The sequence below is a fragment of the Aegilops tauschii genome, chromosome 2 (genome assembly GCF_002575655.3).
Source record: "Aegilops tauschii subsp. strangulata cultivar AL8/78 chromosome 2, Aet v6.0, whole genome shotgun sequence".
In the NCBI taxonomy this organism is placed as follows: Eukaryota; Viridiplantae; Streptophyta; class Magnoliopsida; order Poales; family Poaceae; genus Aegilops; species Aegilops tauschii.
The window spans coordinates 643,681,413-643,698,286 of NC_053036.3; the positions used below are offsets into that span (position 1 = coordinate 643,681,413).

At 51.5% G+C, this 16,874-nt stretch overlaps 4 protein-coding genes across 4 annotated transcripts; all 4 read right to left on the reverse strand.

The window, feature by feature from the left end:
* Nucleotides 1-3,265: 3,265 nt before the first annotated feature.
* LOC141041424 (uncharacterized) lies at nt 3,266-5,917 on the reverse strand. The gene has a single exon (XM_073507570.1). It carries the CDS (start codon nt 5,915-5,917, stop codon nt 3,266-3,268), a length of 2,652 nt encoding a protein of 883 aa, XP_073363671.1.
* A 924-nt stretch (nt 5,918-6,841) lies between these two features.
* LOC141041425 (uncharacterized) lies at nt 6,842-9,493 on the reverse strand. The gene has a single exon (XM_073507571.1). It carries the CDS (start codon nt 9,491-9,493, stop codon nt 6,842-6,844), a length of 2,652 nt encoding a protein of 883 aa, XP_073363672.1.
* Nucleotides 9,494-10,417: 924 nt separating this feature from the next.
* On the reverse strand, nt 10,418-13,069 carry LOC141041426 (uncharacterized). The gene has a single exon (XM_073507572.1). It carries the CDS (start codon nt 13,067-13,069, stop codon nt 10,418-10,420), a length of 2,652 nt encoding a protein of 883 aa, XP_073363673.1.
* Nucleotides 13,070-13,993: 924 nt separating this feature from the next.
* Nucleotides 13,994-16,645, reverse strand: LOC141041427 (uncharacterized). The gene has a single exon (XM_073507573.1). The coding sequence runs from the start codon at nt 16,643-16,645 to the stop codon at nt 13,994-13,996; it is 2,652 nt and encodes an 883-aa protein (XP_073363674.1).
* Nucleotides 16,646-16,874: the final 229 nt, after the last annotated feature.

A 16,874-nucleotide genomic window follows, 5' to 3' on the forward strand; every position in this document is an offset into this window, starting at 1 on the left:
AGGACGTCTTGCATGAAATCTTGCAAGACATGAGCACACCTTCATATCACTTCGTACATAATTATATCAGAGCAACATTAACCTGATTTTGCAAGTTCAACGCCATGATTTGTAGTACAAACTATACAGTCAACACGTAACATGACCGCGACCGCATAAGGGTTAAGATTTTCATATAATGATCTATGTAAGATATACTAATAGATCACACAAATATGAAACAATGGTGCAAGAGCCAAACTTGAAAGGTTGCAGCAGCTTCCCAGTGGAGCAGATATACAAATTAACTGGGTAAATTTTTAAAGAAACATGGCAAACCTTTAAAACAAACTGAATTTACAAGATAACCGTTACAGAAATAAAGTAAAACACTATGAAATTGTATCAGATCATTGCCAAGTCATTTGAAGAAAGTAAGTTAGTAACGGATATTGTCCAATCAGCCACAAAAATTAGTTGCAAATAACAATAAAGATTTGAAATTTTAATTGCATCACGCAGAGGTAGTGAGAGCTGGGAATCATACCTAAGTGATTATCTTTCTCAAAGCATGTATGTACCAACACCATCAAGGACCAGCAGGTTAGCGTCGCTACGAAGAGAGTCGGGTCCAGCGCCTCCGCTTCTGCTCCTAGCTCCATCAGCATGCCACAACCATCTCCTGCAGTATCTCCAATGGCGTCCCTTCCAATCAGGGGCCTCCACATCGGTGCCCAGCACAAGCAGCGCACACACGACTGCCACATGGCCATCCCCGCCACAAGTTGCAACAGCATCAGCCCGTCGGTTATTTTGAAAAAAGGTGTGGTATTCTATTTTAGAAGTGGCCCTTTATTAGACTTGCACATAAATTCAAATATCTTTTTCTGTGAATTCATCGGGACACAAAGTTTTTTCCGTATTCTAAAAAGAACTATCATGCACACTTTGTTCCAATATTTCTGTAACAGCTAGTATAAAGTACAATTCGTTCCCCGAAAGGGAAATATATTTTTTAATATCATCTAGCTTGCATAAATATAACAACACTCACTATTAAACAACTTATCTTAAGAGTCACAATCTCATGTTCTAGGGAATTTTTCGGAAGGCAAATGTTATCTACCTAATGTAAGATTTTCTAGATGCTCAGAGGTATACATTTCTGTATATGGAAAAAAATAGTACCTCCAAATTTAAAGCCTCAATACACCTCGTTGAGTTAGCATCCCCGAGCTTAAATACCATAGTTGACAAGCAGTTCTTTGGCAAAATAGCTTCTTTTGTCGAGTCTATGGTTAACATGTAAAAAAACATACCCCATCTTTGCAGCCGAACGCTATTTCTGCACATTCAAAAAAGAACGTAGGTAGAGTTACACAATTTATTAGCATCTAGGATGGATGGGACGGCTATGCTAAATCAAATGCATTCTGAAATATAAAACATGCAAGGTAGATTATGAAATAGGAGTGCATGATGGCCACAATGACTGAATGTTGAAGCCTGCACTCCGGTATCTTGCCTACATTTTTGTTATACTTATGCACCTCACTTCTGTACTGAATCTCCCTTGGTGTAAAATGCAGGGGAAAGATATTTCAGCTGGAACCAATAATTTTGACCTTATGCATCGATACAAGAATGTGTAGCAGGCCGATTAAGAAAAACTAAGCCTACGCATTTTATACAGAATGCACACACAATATTGCTTTGGATTACTCTACAAACAATCTTAACATGGAACCGGGATAATATGAAAACTTTCCTAGTAGGACTGAGGAAACATAGGTACCTCCGTCACATCCGTGATGATGTCGTGGTAGTGTTCATGTCGTCATGGATTTCAGTCTGCCGCCTTTTCTGGAAATCCTTGATTGCCGTCTAGCTAGACTATTCTCACCCGCTACCAGCCCCACAACGTCTCTTCTTCTCACCCTCTCTCCTTCATCAGATCCACTCATCCGTCATTTAAAAAACAGTAGACAAAATTGGATGAAGAATCAATGTATATACATGAATCCAACAGTAGCTATGATGGTCACGTACTTCATCTTCGATTCTATCTGAGTAGACAACCAATCAAGTGAGTTGATGGTGCTCCTCCTCAACCCCTGGTGGTAAAAGAAGAGATGGATGGGCTGATGAATCTCGACGGGGCTTGTTGAGGTCGAGGCTGTTGGGCCGGAGCACGTCGTGGTCATTACCGGTAGGGATCATGTCATCGTCGTCGCCGGGCTGGACCGCCGGAGTCAAGCTCGAGGGAAGGGCTGCAACACCTCTCGTCCCCACCATGGTGTGTGGTGGTACCACGTACGCGGTGCCCGTCACCGCCGCGGCATTCTCCACCTCGTCCCACAGGCTCCGCTCCATGGTCGACGTCGTCCCCTCGCGTTGGGATCACTGTTGGTCCAGTCCCGACGCCGAGTACTTCCGGTGACGGCAATATGACTGACGACGAACGACGATGACGAACGAAGCTCACTGACGAACTCGACGAAGTGCTTTTACGTCGAGGTGCACCGCAACACAAAGCTAGCCTCCTGCTAGTTTATCTCCAATCGATTCTTCCTGACGTGTACTAGTACTAAGCACTAGCACCTCTAGCCGGGACACAATACGAGCACGTACGCACACTTGATCGATCTGTACTTTGATCGACTCGGCGCAGGCTACGTACACGAACACTTGATCGATTTGGATGGCCACAGGACCGTATCGGTCCTGAACTTTCTTTGTATTGATTTGATCTTGATCGGTACAAAGATTACAAGTGATGGTTCCATATATACACTAGTATAGCTAGCCTATACATAAACCTATTAGGTGACTGACTCCTAGTCCGAGCCGGCTAGGAGACGGAGACGTGTTTAACTCCAACAATCACGCAGGCCGGTCACGAAGGAGGGGAGGCGACGGTGATGGCTTGAGAAGGAGGACGGCGTGGGCGTGAGGAGGAGCAGGATGTGGATGGTCGGGGCGGAGCGGAGGAGGGCTGCGGGCGTGCGGCGGCGGCTAAGGAGGCGGGGAACCCTAGACAAAAGATTGAGGAAGGTCGGCGGCGGCGATCCCGTACCTCGTCGGCGACGAGATATGACGTGACCCCTACGTCCGCTGCGGCGATCCCGTACGTATGCGCCAGCGAGATCACACGAGATCCGGTAGCGTCTTCTCGATCGCAAGACGGCGGCGCGGTCTCCTTGAGGGGATCGATAAGACTGTTTTTTTTTCGGGATGTTTTTTGACTCTGTGCGTGAGCTGGGGAGGGGGCGGGACCAAAAAAAACCTAGAAAAAAAACCTACGAAAAAAACCGGACAAAAATGGTGTGATCTCCTCTGTCTTTTGATGTACTTCTATCCCGGGGTAGAAGCTCAAGAGACCTAGATCATCCCTCTTGAAAATCTCCTTCATTTGTAACTTGAACTTTGCAATCACCTCTTCATCTGCTCCAGTAATCAATAGGTCGTCGACGTAGATGCCAACTAGTAGACGATCCCTTCCTTCACCTCTCTTGTACATTGCATGCTCTAGTGGGGCTTTCTCAAATCCAAGAGAAATCAATGTCCGATCAAGTTTGATGTTCCACTCCCGATGTCCTTGCCATAGCCCATACAAGATTTTGTGTAACTTCAGTACCTTGTGCTCTTCTCCCTCTTTGATGAAACCCGGCGGTTGATTCACATACACATCTCCTTCTATCTCGCCATTCAAAAACGCGGAGTTTACATCCATGTGATGTATCTTCCATGATTCCTGAGCCGCGAGAGCGATGAGTAATCTCACCGACTCCATCTTTGCAATGAGAACGAACACTTCTTTGAAGTCCATACTTTCCTCTTGCACATACTCTTTGGCCACAAACCTCACTTTGTGCTTCATGCACCCTTCAACATCTTTCCTGACCTTAAATTGCCACTTGAGCTCTATCGCCTTTTCATTGTTGGAAAGATCCACAAGCTCCCATGTATTATTGTCATGGATCGACCCCAACTCTTCTTTCATAGCATGACACCATCGCCCACTCCCGTTCATCATTACCGGGTCAATCGTCCGAAGAGTATTCCTCAGATATGGGTGTAACACCGGCTGTAGATGTTTGGGTGTAGGTGGTGTCCTTTCCTCCACATGCGTTGTCGACGTCCCTGCTGGACTGTTCGGCAACACCGCAGCTGTAAATGAGCTCTTGCCCACACACAGGCCACCAGGCGAAACCCCATGCAGGCCACCAGGCAATGGGCCTTGCCCATCACCACCCGCGTTTTGGCTTCTGTCCTGGTCCAGCTCCTCTTCTGACCCGTCACATAGGTCTGTGTCCACAATACTGCTAGATAGACTAGATCCCTGGTTCGCTTCTCTCCCATCTGAAGACTCCACTTTTGGTCCATCTTTTCTTTCTGGACCGTGCCCACTTTCTAGCCCACATATTAGACTTTCACATAGTAGTGACTTTCCTCCTGGTAGAGCTGTTGTACATGTCTTGTACGTGGTGTTCCTGCCTTGGGTTGCTGTTGTGCTACTACCATCGCCAGCAACTGGGCTGCCATGCGTGCTTGCTGAGAGTGACGCGGTGTGTGACACGATGCCTACGCTCACCACGCTATCTGACACGGTGTACACGACGCCGCTCCTTGTCGTGTCTGCCGCCATGTGCGCGCAATGCTCTCCTGGTCCGAGCGTAGTTCGTCCTGCGTCTCGCCTCGCCTGGCAATCTTTTGAACTGCTCTTTCGGTCGCAGCTAACCTCTTTTGGACGCACCACACAAAGACTACCTCTCCATGGTCGTGCACATGCAGCGATCGCTGCATCCGATCCAGCGAAGTTAGCACTTAAGCCCGTAACTTCGACATAATCTTTGAAATCACCACCCATGTCCGTAGCGTCGACACGAGTTTCCGAACCATAATCTTGAGAGCAAACTTTTTCTTCACGGAGCACGACTGTTTCTTTAGCCGACGCTTGAAGAACTGGATCCTTCGTATCCACGAGTTCGCACATCAACATCATGTCACTATCATCTTCTTGCTGGGCTATGAGCGCCTTCTGCTTCGGTGCTTCCTCGCAGTCAGCCTTGAAGTGGCCAAGGAGGCCACAGTTATAACACCTCACTTTCCTGATGTCAAACTTTCTCCTCGGTGGTGGTGCAGCCTCATCGTCTGAGTCGTCGTCCGAGTCGGCGAAGTTCTTTCTCGCCGAGCGCTGCTTTCCCTTCTTCTTGCTGCTGCTCGTGGATCCGCCTTGCTTTTTGAGGGCGATCCACTGCGCCTTTGTGAGCATCACAAGCTCGTCGTTCCTCCCGTCCCCAAGACTGTACCGCATCCGCTCATCGTGAGCCTTGTACCGTCCGACAAGATCGTCGATGGAGAGAGTCGCGAGATCGACGCACTGCTCGATCGCCGTGACAATTTGCAGGTACCGGGGAGGGGCTGCGCGCAAGAACCGCCGGACAACCGAGGCCTCCGTGAGGTTTTCTCCAAGCGCGCGGATCCGATTGACGAGAGTAGCCACCCGTGAAGCAAACGCATCCACGGACTCATCGTCGCCCATGACCAAAGTCTCGTAGTTCCTTAGGAGAGTTTGGAGATTGGCTTGCTTGACGCGGGTGTGTCCCTCAAACATGAGCTTCAGCGTATCCCACACCTCCTTCGCCGTTGCTTTGGCGATTAGGTGCTGGAGGACATCCATCGGCATCACCGAGTAAATCGCCGACGCCGCCTGCCGATCCTTCCGGTGCTCGGCTCCCTCCTTCTTGAAGGCGTCGCCTCCTGGGTCGACCGCGTCCCATAGCTCGTTGGCGCGGAGACCACACTCCATGAGGGCCTTCCACACCCCGAAGTTCTCGCGATCAAATCGTGGGTACGACGAACTCGCCGGAGCAGCAAATACTTTAGCCGCGCCGGAGTACTCCGCCAGCTGCTTGTTCTTCTTGTCGTCCGCCATGATCCTCCGTTACTAGAAGATCAACCTTGCTCTGATACCAATTGTTGGCCCAGTCCCGACGCCGAGTACTTCCGGTGACGGCAATATGACTGACGACGAACGACGATGACGAACGAAGCTCACTGACGAACTCGACGAAGTGCTTTTACGTCGAGGTGCACCGCAACACAAAGCTAGCCTCCTGCTAGTTTATCTCCAATCGATTCTTCCTGACGTGTACTAGTACTAAGCACTAGCACCTCTAGCCGGGACACAATACGAGCACGTACGCACACTTGATCGATCTGTACTTTGATCGACTCGGCGCAGGCTACGTACACGAACACTTGATCGATTTGGATGGCCACAGGACCGTATCGGTCCTGAACTTTCTTTGTATTGATTTGATCTTGATCGGTACAAAGATTACAAGTGATGGTTCCATATATACACTAGTATAGCTAGCCTATACATAAACCTATTAGGTGACTGACTCCTAGTCCGAGCCGGCTAGGAGACGGAGACGTGTTTAACTCCAACAATCACGCAGGCCGGTCACGAAGGAGGGGAGGCGACCGTGATGGCTTGAGAAGGAGGACGGCGTGGGCGTGAGGAGGAGCAGGATGTGGATGGTCGGGGCGGAGCGGAGGAGGGCTGCGGGCGTGCGGCGGCGGCTAAGGAGGCGGGGAACCCTAGACAAAAGATTGAGGAAGGTCGGCGGCGGCGATCCCGTACCTCGTCGGCGACGAGATATGACGTGACCCCTACGTCCGCTGCGGCGATCCCGTACGTATGCGCCAGCGAGATCACACGAGATCCGGTAGCGTCTTCTCGATCGCAAGACGGCGGCGCGGTCTCCTTGAGGGGATCGATAAGACTGTTTTTTTTTCGGGATGTTTTTTGACTCTGTGCGTGAGCTGGGGAGGGGGCGGGACCAAAAAAAACCTAGAAAAAAAACCTACGAAAAAAACCGGACAAAAATGGTGTGATCTCCTCTGTCTTTTGATGTACTTCTATCCCGGGGTAGAAGCTCAAGAGACCTAGATCATCCCTCTTGAAAATCTCCTTCATTTGTAACTTGAACTTTGCAATCACCTCTTCATCTGCTCCAGTAATCAATAGGTCGTCGACGTAGATGCCAACTAGTAGACGATCCCTTCCTTCACCTCTCTTGTACATTGCATGCTCTAGTGGGGCTTTCTCAAATCCAAGAGAAATCAATGTCCGATCAAGTTTGATGTTCCACTCCCGATGTCCTTGCCATAGCCCATACAAGATTTTGTGTAACTTCAGTACCTTGTGCTCTTCTCCCTCTTTGATGAAACCCGGCGGTTGATTCACATACACATCTCCTTCTATCTCGCCATTCAAAAACGCGGAGTTTACATCCATGTGATGTATCTTCCATGATTCCTGAGCCGCGAGAGCGATGAGTAATCTCACCGACTCCATCTTTGCAATGAGAACGAACACTTCTTTGAAGTCCATACTTTCCTCTTGCACATACTCTTTGGCCACAAACCTCACTTTGTGCTTCATGCACCCTTCAACATCTTTCCTGACCTTAAATTGCCACTTGAGCTCTATCGCCTTTTCATTGTTGGAAAGATCCACAAGCTCCCATGTATTATTGTCATGGATCGACCCCAACTCTTCTTTCATAGCATGACACCATCGCCCACTCCCGTTCATCATTACCGGGTCAATCGTCCGAAGAGTATTCCTCAGATATGGGTGTAACACCGGCTGTAGATGTTTGGGTGTAGGTGGTGTCCTTTCCTCCACATGCGTTGTCGACGTCCCTGCTGGACTGTTCGGCAACACCGCAGCTGTAAATGAGCTCTTGCCCACACACAGGCCACCAGGCGAAACCCCATGCAGGCCACCAGGCAATGGGCCTTGCCCATCACCACCCGCGTTTTGGCTTCTGTCCTGGTCCAGCTCCTCTTCTGACCCGTCACATAGGTCTGTGTCCACAATACTGCTAGATAGACTAGATCCCTGGTTCGCTTCTCTCCCATCTGAAGACTCCACTTTTGGTCCATCTTTTCTTTCTGGACCGTGCCCACTTTCTAGCCCACATATTAGACTTTCACATAGTAGTGACTTTCCTCCTGGTAGAGCTGTTGTACATGTCTTGTACGTGGTGTTCCTGCCTTGGGTTGCTGTTGTGCTACTACCATCGCCAGCAACTGGGCTGCCATGCGTGCTTGCTGAGAGTGACGCGGTGTGTGACACGATGCCTACGCTCACCACGCTATCTGACACGGTGTACACGACGCCGCTCCTTGTCGTGTCTGCCGCCATGTGCGCGCAATGCTCTCCTGGTCCGAGCGTAGTTCGTCCTGCGTCTCGCCTCGCCTGGCAATCTTTTGAACTGCTCTTTCGGTCGCAGCTAACCTCTTTTGGACGCACCACACAAAGACTACCTCTCCATGGTCGTGCACATGCAGCGATCGCTGCATCCGATCCAGCGAAGTTAGCACTTAAGCCCGTAACTTCGACATAATCTTTGAAATCACCACCCATGTCCGTAGCGTCGACACGAGTTTCCGAACCATAATCTTGAGAGCAAACTTTTTCTTCACGGAGCACGACTGTTTCTTTAGCCGACGCTTGAAGAACTGGATCCTTCGTATCCACGAGTTCGCACATCAACATCATGTCACTATCATCTTCTTGCTGGGCTATGAGCGCCTTCTGCTTCGGTGCTTCCTCGCAGTCAGCCTTGAAGTGGCCAAGGAGGCCACAGTTATAACACCTCACTTTCCTGATGTCAAACTTTCTCCTCGGTGGTGGTGCAGCCTCATCGTCTGAGTCGTCGTCCGAGTCGGCGAAGTTCTTTCTCGCCGAGCGCTGCTTTCCCTTCTTCTTGCTGCTGCTCGTGGATCCGCCTTGCTTTTTGAGGGCGATCCACTGCGCCTTTGTGAGCATCACAAGCTCGTCGTTCCTCCCGTCCCCAAGACTGTACCGCATCCGCTCATCGTGAGCCTTGTACCGTCCGACAAGATCGTCGATGGAGAGAGTCGCGAGATCGACGCACTGCTCGATCGCCGTGACAATTTGCAGGTACCGGGGAGGGGCTGCGCGCAAGAACCGCCGGACAACCGAGGCCTCCGTGAGGTTTTCTCCAAGCGCGCGGATCCGATTGACGAGAGTAGCCACCCGTGAAGCAAACGCATCCACGGACTCATCGTCGCCCATGACCAAAGTCTCGTAGTTCCTTAGGAGAGTTTGGAGATTGGCTTGCTTGACGCGGGTGTGTCCCTCAAACATGAGCTTCAGCGTATCCCACACCTCCTTCGCCGTTGCTTTGGCGATTAGGTGCTGGAGGACATCCATCGGCATCACCGAGTAAATCGCCGACGCCGCCTGCCGATCCTTCCGGTGCTCGGCTCCCTCCTTCTTGAAGGCGTCGCCTCCTGGGTCGACCGCGTCCCATAGCTCGTTGGCGCGGAGACCACACTCCATGAGGGCCTTCCACACCCCGAAGTTCTCGCGATCAAATCGTGGGTACGACGAACTCGCCGGAGCAGCAAATACTTTAGCCGCGCCGGAGTACTCCGCCAGCTGCTTGTTCTTCTTGTCGTCCGCCATGATCCTCCGTTACTAGAAGATCAACCTTGCTCTGATACCAATTGTTGGCCCAGTCCCGACGCCGAGTACTTCCGGTGACGGCAATATGACTGACGACGAACGACGATGACGAACGAAGCTCACTGACGAACTCGACGAAGTGCTTTTACGTCGAGGTGCACCGCAACACAAAGCTAGCCTCCTGCTAGTTTATCTCCAATCGATTCTTCCTGACGTGTACTAGTACTAAGCACTAGCACCTCTAGCCGGGACACAATACGAGCACGTACGCACACTTGATCGATCTGTACTTTGATCGACTCGGCGCAGGCTACGTACACGAACACTTGATCGATTTGGATGGCCACAGGACCGTATCGGTCCTGAACTTTCTTTGTATTGATTTGATCTTGATCGGTACAAAGATTACAAGTGATGGTTCCATATATACACTAGTATAGCTAGCCTATACATAAACCTATTAGGTGACTGACTCCTAGTCCGAGCCGGCTAGGAGACGGAGACGTGTTTAACTCCAACAATCACGCAGGCCGGTCACGAAGGAGGGGAGGCGACCGTGATGGCTTGAGAAGGAGGACGGCGTGGGCGTGAGGAGGAGCGGGATGTGGATGGTCGGGGCGGAGCGGAGGAGGGCTGCGGGCGTGCGGCGGCGGCTAAGGAGGCGGGGAACCCTAGACAAAAGATTGAGGAAGGTCGGCGGCGGCGATCCCGTACCTCGTCGGCGACGAGATATGACGTGACCCCTACGTCCGCTGCGGCGATCCCGTACGTATGCGCCAGCGAGATCACACGAGATCCGGTAGCGTCTTCTCGATCGCAAGACGGCGGCGCGGTCTCCTTGAGGGGATCGATAAGACTGTTTTTTTTTCGGGATGTTTTTTGACTCTGTGCGTGAGCTGGGGAGGGGGCGGGACCAAAAAAAACCTAGAAAAAAAACCTACGAAAAAAACCGGACAAAAATGGTGTGATCTCCTCTGTCTTTTGATGTACTTCTATCCCGGGGTAGAAGCTCAAGAGACCTAGATCATCCCTCTTGAAAATCTCCTTCATTTGTAACTTGAACTTTGCAATCACCTCTTCATCTGCTCCAGTAATCAATAGGTCGTCGACGTAGATGCCAACTAGTAGACGATCCCTTCCTTCACCTCTCTTGTACATTGCATGCTCTAGTGGGGCTTTCTCAAATCCAAGAGAAATCAATGTCCGATCAAGTTTGATGTTCCACTCCCGATGTCCTTGCCATAGCCCATACAAGATTTTGTGTAACTTCAGTACCTTGTGCTCTTCTCCCTCTTTGATGAAACCCGGCGGTTGATTCACATACACATCTCCTTCTATCTCGCCATTCAAAAACGCGGAGTTTACATCCATGTGATGTATCTTCCATGATTCCTGAGCCGCGAGAGCGATGAGTAATCTCACCGACTCCATCTTTGCAATGAGAACGAACACTTCTTTGAAGTCCATACTTTCCTCTTGCACATACTCTTTGGCCACAAACCTCACTTTGTGCTTCATGCACCCTTCAACATCTTTCCTGACCTTAAATTGCCACTTGAGCTCTATCGCCTTTTCATTGTTGGAAAGATCCACAAGCTCCCATGTATTATTGTCATGGATCGACCCCAACTCTTCTTTCATAGCATGACACCATCGCCCACTCCCGTTCATCATTACCGGGTCAATCGTCCGAAGAGTATTCCTCAGATATGGGTGTAACACCGGCTGTAGATGTTTGGGTGTAGGTGGTGTCCTTTCCTCCACATGCGTTGTCGACGTCCCTGCTGGACTGTTCGGCAACACCGCAGCTGTAAATGAGCTCTTGCCCACACACAGGCCACCAGGCGAAACCCCATGCAGGCCACCAGGCAATGGGCCTTGCCCATCACCACCCGCGTTTTGGCTTCTGTCCTGGTCCAGCTCCTCTTCTGACCCGTCACATAGGTCTGTGTCCACAATACTGCTAGATAGACTAGATCCCTGGTTCGCTTCTCTCCCATCTGAAGACTCCACTTTTGGTCCATCTTTTCTTTCTGGACCGTGCCCACTTTCTAGCCCACATATTAGACTTTCACATAGTAGTGACTTTCCTCCTGGTAGAGCTGTTGTACATGTCTTGTACGTGGTGTTCCTGCCTTGGGTTGCTGTTGTGCTACTACCATCGCCAGCAACTGGGCTGCCATGCGTGCTTGCTGAGAGTGACGCGGTGTGTGACACGATGCCTACGCTCACCACGCTATCTGACACGGTGTACACGACGCCGCTCCTTGTCGTGTCTGCCGCCATGTGCGCGCAATGCTCTCCTGGTCCGAGCGTAGTTCGTCCTGCGTCTCGCCTCGCCTGGCAATCTTTTGAACTGCTCTTTCGGTCGCAGCTAACCTCTTTTGGACGCACCACACAAAGACTACCTCTCCATGGTCGTGCACATGCAGCGATCGCTGCATCCGATCCAGCGAAGTTAGCACTTAAGCCCGTAACTTCGACATAATCTTTGAAATCACCACCCATGTCCGTAGCGTCGACACGAGTTTCCGAACCATAATCTTGAGAGCAAACTTTTTCTTCACGGAGCACGACTGTTTCTTTAGCCGACGCTTGAAGAACTGGATCCTTCGTATCCACGAGTTCGCACATCAACATCATGTCACTATCATCTTCTTGCTGGGCTATGAGCGCCTTCTGCTTCGGTGCTTCCTCGCAGTCAGCCTTGAAGTGGCCAAGGAGGCCACAGTTATAACACCTCACTTTCCTGATGTCAAACTTTCTCCTCGGTGGTGGTGCAGCCTCATCGTCTGAGTCGTCGTCCGAGTCGGCGAAGTTCTTTCTCGCCGAGCGCTGCTTTCCCTTCTTCTTGCTGCTGCTCGTGGATCCGCCTTGCTTTTTGAGGGCGATCCACTGCGCCTTTGTGAGCATCACAAGCTCGTCGTTCCTCCCGTCCCCAAGACTGTACCGCATCCGCTCATCGTGAGCCTTGTACCGTCCGACAAGATCGTCGATGGAGAGAGTCGCGAGATCGACGCACTGCTCGATCGCCGTGACAATTTGCAGGTACCGGGGAGGGGCTGCGCGCAAGAACCGCCGGACAACCGAGGCCTCCGTGAGGTTTTCTCCAAGCGCGCGGATCCGATTGACGAGAGTAGCCACCCGTGAAGCAAACGCATCCACGGACTCATCGTCGCCCATGACCAAAGTCTCGTAGTTCCTTAGGAGAGTTTGGAGATTGGCTTGCTTGACGCGGGTGTGTCCCTCAAACATGAGCTTCAGCGTATCCCACACCTCCTTCGCCGTTGCTTTGGCGATTAGGTGCTGGAGGACATCCATCGGCATCACCGAGTAAATCGCCGACGCCGCCTGCCGATCCTTCCGGTGCTCGGCTCCCTCCTTCTTGAAGGCGTCGCCTCCTGGGTCGACCGCGTCCCATAGCTCGTTGGCGCGGAGACCACACTCCATGAGGGCCTTCCACACCCCGAAGTTCTCGCGATCAAATCGTGGGTACGACGAACTCGCCGGAGCAGCAAATACTTTAGCCGCGCCGGAGTACTCCGCCAGCTGCTTGTTCTTCTTGTCGTCCGCCATGATCCTCCGTTACTAGAAGATCAACCTTGCTCTGATACCAATTGTTGGCCCAGTCCCGACGCCGAGTACTTCCGGTGACGGCAATATGACTGACGACGAACGACGATGACGAACGAAGCTCACTGACGAACTCGACGAAGTGCTTTTACGTCGAGGTGCACCGCAACACAAAGCTAGCCTCCTGCTAGTTTATCTCCAATCGATTCTTCCTGACGTGTACTAGTACTAAGCACTAGCACCTCTAGCCGGGACACAATACGAGCACGTACGCACACTTGATCGATCTGTACTTTGATCGACTCGGCGCAGGCTACGTACACGAACACTTGATCGATTTGGATGGCCACAGGACCGTATCGGTCCTGAACTTTCTTTGTATTGATTTGATCTTGATCGGTACAAAGATTACAAGTGATGGTTCCATATATACACTAGTATAGCTAGCCTATACATAAACCTATTAGGTGACTGACTCCTAGTCCGAGCCGGCTAGGAGACGGAGACGTGTTTAACTCCAACAATCACGCAGGCCGGTCACGAAGGAGGGGAGGCGACCGTGATGGCTTGAGAAGGAGGACGGCGTGGGCGTGAGGAGGAGCAGGATGTGGATGGTCGGGGCGGAGCGGAGGAGGGCTGCGGGCGTGCGGCGGCGGCTAAGGAGGCGGGGAACCCTAGACAAAAGATTGAGGAAGGTCGGCGGCGGCGATCCCGTACCTCGTCGGCGACGAGATATGACGTGACCCCTACGTCCGCTGCGGCGATCCCGTACGTATGCGCCAGCGAGATCACACGAGATCCGGTAGCGTCTTCTCGATCGCAAGACGGCGGCGCGGTCTCCTTGAGGGGATCGATAAGACTGTTTTTTTTTCGGGATGTTTTTTGACTCTGTGCGTGAGCTGGGGAGGGGGCGGGACCAAAAAAAACCTAGAAAAAAAACCTACGAAAAAAACCGGACAAAAATGGTGTGATCTCCTCTGTCTTTTGATGTACTTCTATCCCGGGGTAGAAGCTCAAGAGACCTAGATCATCCCTCTTGAAAATCTCCTTCATTTGTAACTTGAACTTTGCAATCACCTCTTCATCTGCTCCAGTAATCAATAGGTCGTCGACGTAGATGCCAACTAGTAGACGATCCCTTCCTTCACCTCTCTTGTACATTGCATGCTCTAGTGGGGCTTTCTCAAATCCAAGAGAAATCAATGTCCGATCAAGTTTGATGTTCCACTCCCGATGTCCTTGCCATAGCCCATACAAGATTTTGTGTAACTTCAGTACCTTGTGCTCTTCTCCCTCTTTGATGAAACCCGGCGGTTGATTCACATACACATCTCCTTCTATCTCGCCATTCAAAAACGCGGAGTTTACATCCATGTGATGTATCTTCCATGATTCCTGAGCCGCGAGAGCGATGAGTAATCTCACCGACTCCATCTTTGCAATGAGAACGAACACTTCTTTGAAGTCCATACTTTCCTCTTGCACATACTCTTTGGCCACAAACCTCACTTTGTGCTTCATGCACCCTTCAACATCTTTCCTGACCTTAAATTGCCACTTGAGCTCTATCGCCTTTTCATTGTTGGAAAGATCCACAAGCTCCCATGTATTATTGTCATGGATCGACCCCAACTCTTCTTTCATAGCATGACACCATCGCCCACTCCCGTTCATCATTACCGGGTCAATCGTCCGAAGAGTATTCCTCAGATATGGGTGTAACACCGGCTGTAGATGTTTGGGTGTAGGTGGTGTCCTTTCCTCCACATGCGTTGTCGACGTCCCTGCTGGACTGTTCGGCAACACCGCAGCTGTAAATGAGCTCTTGCCCACACACAGGCCACCAGGCGAAACCCCATGCAGGCCACCAGGCAATGGGCCTTGCCCATCACCACCCGCGTTTTGGCTTCTGTCCTGGTCCAGCTCCTCTTCTGACCCGTCACATAGGTCTGTGTCCACAATACTGCTAGATAGACTAGATCCCTGGTTCGCTTCTCTCCCATCTGAAGACTCCACTTTTGGTCCATCTTTTCTTTCTGGACCGTGCCCACTTTCTAGCCCACATATTAGACTTTCACATAGTAGTGACTTTCCTCCTGGTAGAGCTGTTGTACATGTCTTGTACGTGGTGTTCCTGCCTTGGGTTGCTGTTGTGCTACTACCATCGCCAGCAACTGGGCTGCCATGCGTGCTTGCTGAGAGTGACGCGGTGTGTGACACGATGCCTACGCTCACCACGCTATCTGACACGGTGTACACGACGCCGCTCCTTGTCGTGTCTGCCGCCATGTGCGCGCAATGCTCTCCTGGTCCGAGCGTAGTTCGTCCTGCGTCTCGCCTCGCCTGGCAATCTTTTGAACTGCTCTTTCGGTCGCAGCTAACCTCTTTTGGACGCACCACACAAAGACTACCTCTCCATGGTCGTGCACATGCAGCGATCGCTGCATCCGATCCAGCGAAGTTAGCACTTAAGCCCGTAACTTCGACATAATCTTTGAAATCACCACCCATGTCCGTAGCGTCGACACGAGTTTCCGAACCATAATCTTGAGAGCAAACTTTTTCTTCACGGAGCACGACTGTTTCTTTAGCCGACGCTTGAAGAACTGGATCCTTCGTATCCACGAGTTCGCACATCAACATCATGTCACTATCATCTTCTTGCTGGGCTATGAGCGCCTTCTGCTTCGGTGCTTCCTCGCAGTCAGCCTTGAAGTGGCCAAGGAGGCCACAGTTATAACACCTCACTTTCCTGATGTCAAACTTTCTCCTCGGTGGTGGTGCAGCCTCATCGTCTGAGTCGTCGTCCGAGTCGGCGAAGTTCTTTCTCGCCGAGCGCTGCTTTCCCTTCTTCTTGCTGCTGCTCGTGGATCCGCCTTGCTTTTTGAGGGCGATCCACTGCGCCTTTGTGAGCATCACAAGCTCGTCGTTCCTCCCGTCCCCAAGACTGTACCGCATCCGCTCATCGTGAGCCTTGTACCGTCCGACAAGATCGTCGATGGAGAGAGTCGCGAGATCGACGCACTGCTCGATCGCCGTGACAATTTGCAGGTACCGGGGAGGGGCTGCGCGCAAGAACCGCCGGACAACCGAGGCCTCCATGAGGTTTTCTCCAAGCGCGCGGATCCGATTGACGAGAGTAGCCACCCGTGAAGCAAACGCATCCACGGACTCATCGTCGCCCATGACCAAAGTCTCGTAGTTCCTTAGGAGAGTTTGGAGATTGGCTTGCTTGACGCGGGTGTGTCCCTCAAACATGAGCTTCAGCGTATCCCACACCTCCTTCGCCGTTGCTTTGGCGATTAGGTGCTGGAGGACATCCATCGGCATCACCGAGTAAATCGCCGACGCCGCCTGCCGATCCTTCCGGTGCTCGGCTCCCTCCTTCTTGAAGGCGTCGCCTCCTGGGTCGACCGCGTCCCATAGCTCGTTGGCGCGGAGACCACACTCCATGAGGGCCTTCCACACCCCGAAGTTCTCGCGATCAAATCGTGGGTACGACGAACTCGCCGGAGCAGCAAATACTTTAGCCGCGCCGGAGTACTCCGCCAGCTGCTTGTTCTTCTTGTCGTCCGCCATGATCCTCCGTTACTAGAAGATCAACCTTGCTCTGATACCAATTGTTGGCCCAGTCCCGACGCCGAGTACTTCCGGTGACGGCAATATGACTGACGACGAACGACGATGACGAACGAAGCTCACTGACGAACTCGACGAAGTGCTTTTACGTCGAGGTGCACCGCAACACAAAGCTAGCCTCCTGCTAGTTTATCTCCAATCGATTCTTCCTGACGTGTACTAGTACTAA

Coding starts and splice junctions, on each gene's coding strand:
- LOC141041425 (XM_073507571.1), bottom strand. CDS start 9,493: ATGGCGGACGACAAGAAGAACAAGCAGCTGGCGGAGTACTCCGGCGCG.
- LOC141041427 (XM_073507573.1), bottom strand. CDS start 16,645: ATGGCGGACGACAAGAAGAACAAGCAGCTGGCGGAGTACTCCGGCGCG.
- LOC141041424 (XM_073507570.1), bottom strand. CDS start 5,917: ATGGCGGACGACAAGAAGAACAAGCAGCTGGCGGAGTACTCCGGCGCG.
- LOC141041426 (XM_073507572.1), bottom strand. CDS start 13,069: ATGGCGGACGACAAGAAGAACAAGCAGCTGGCGGAGTACTCCGGCGCG.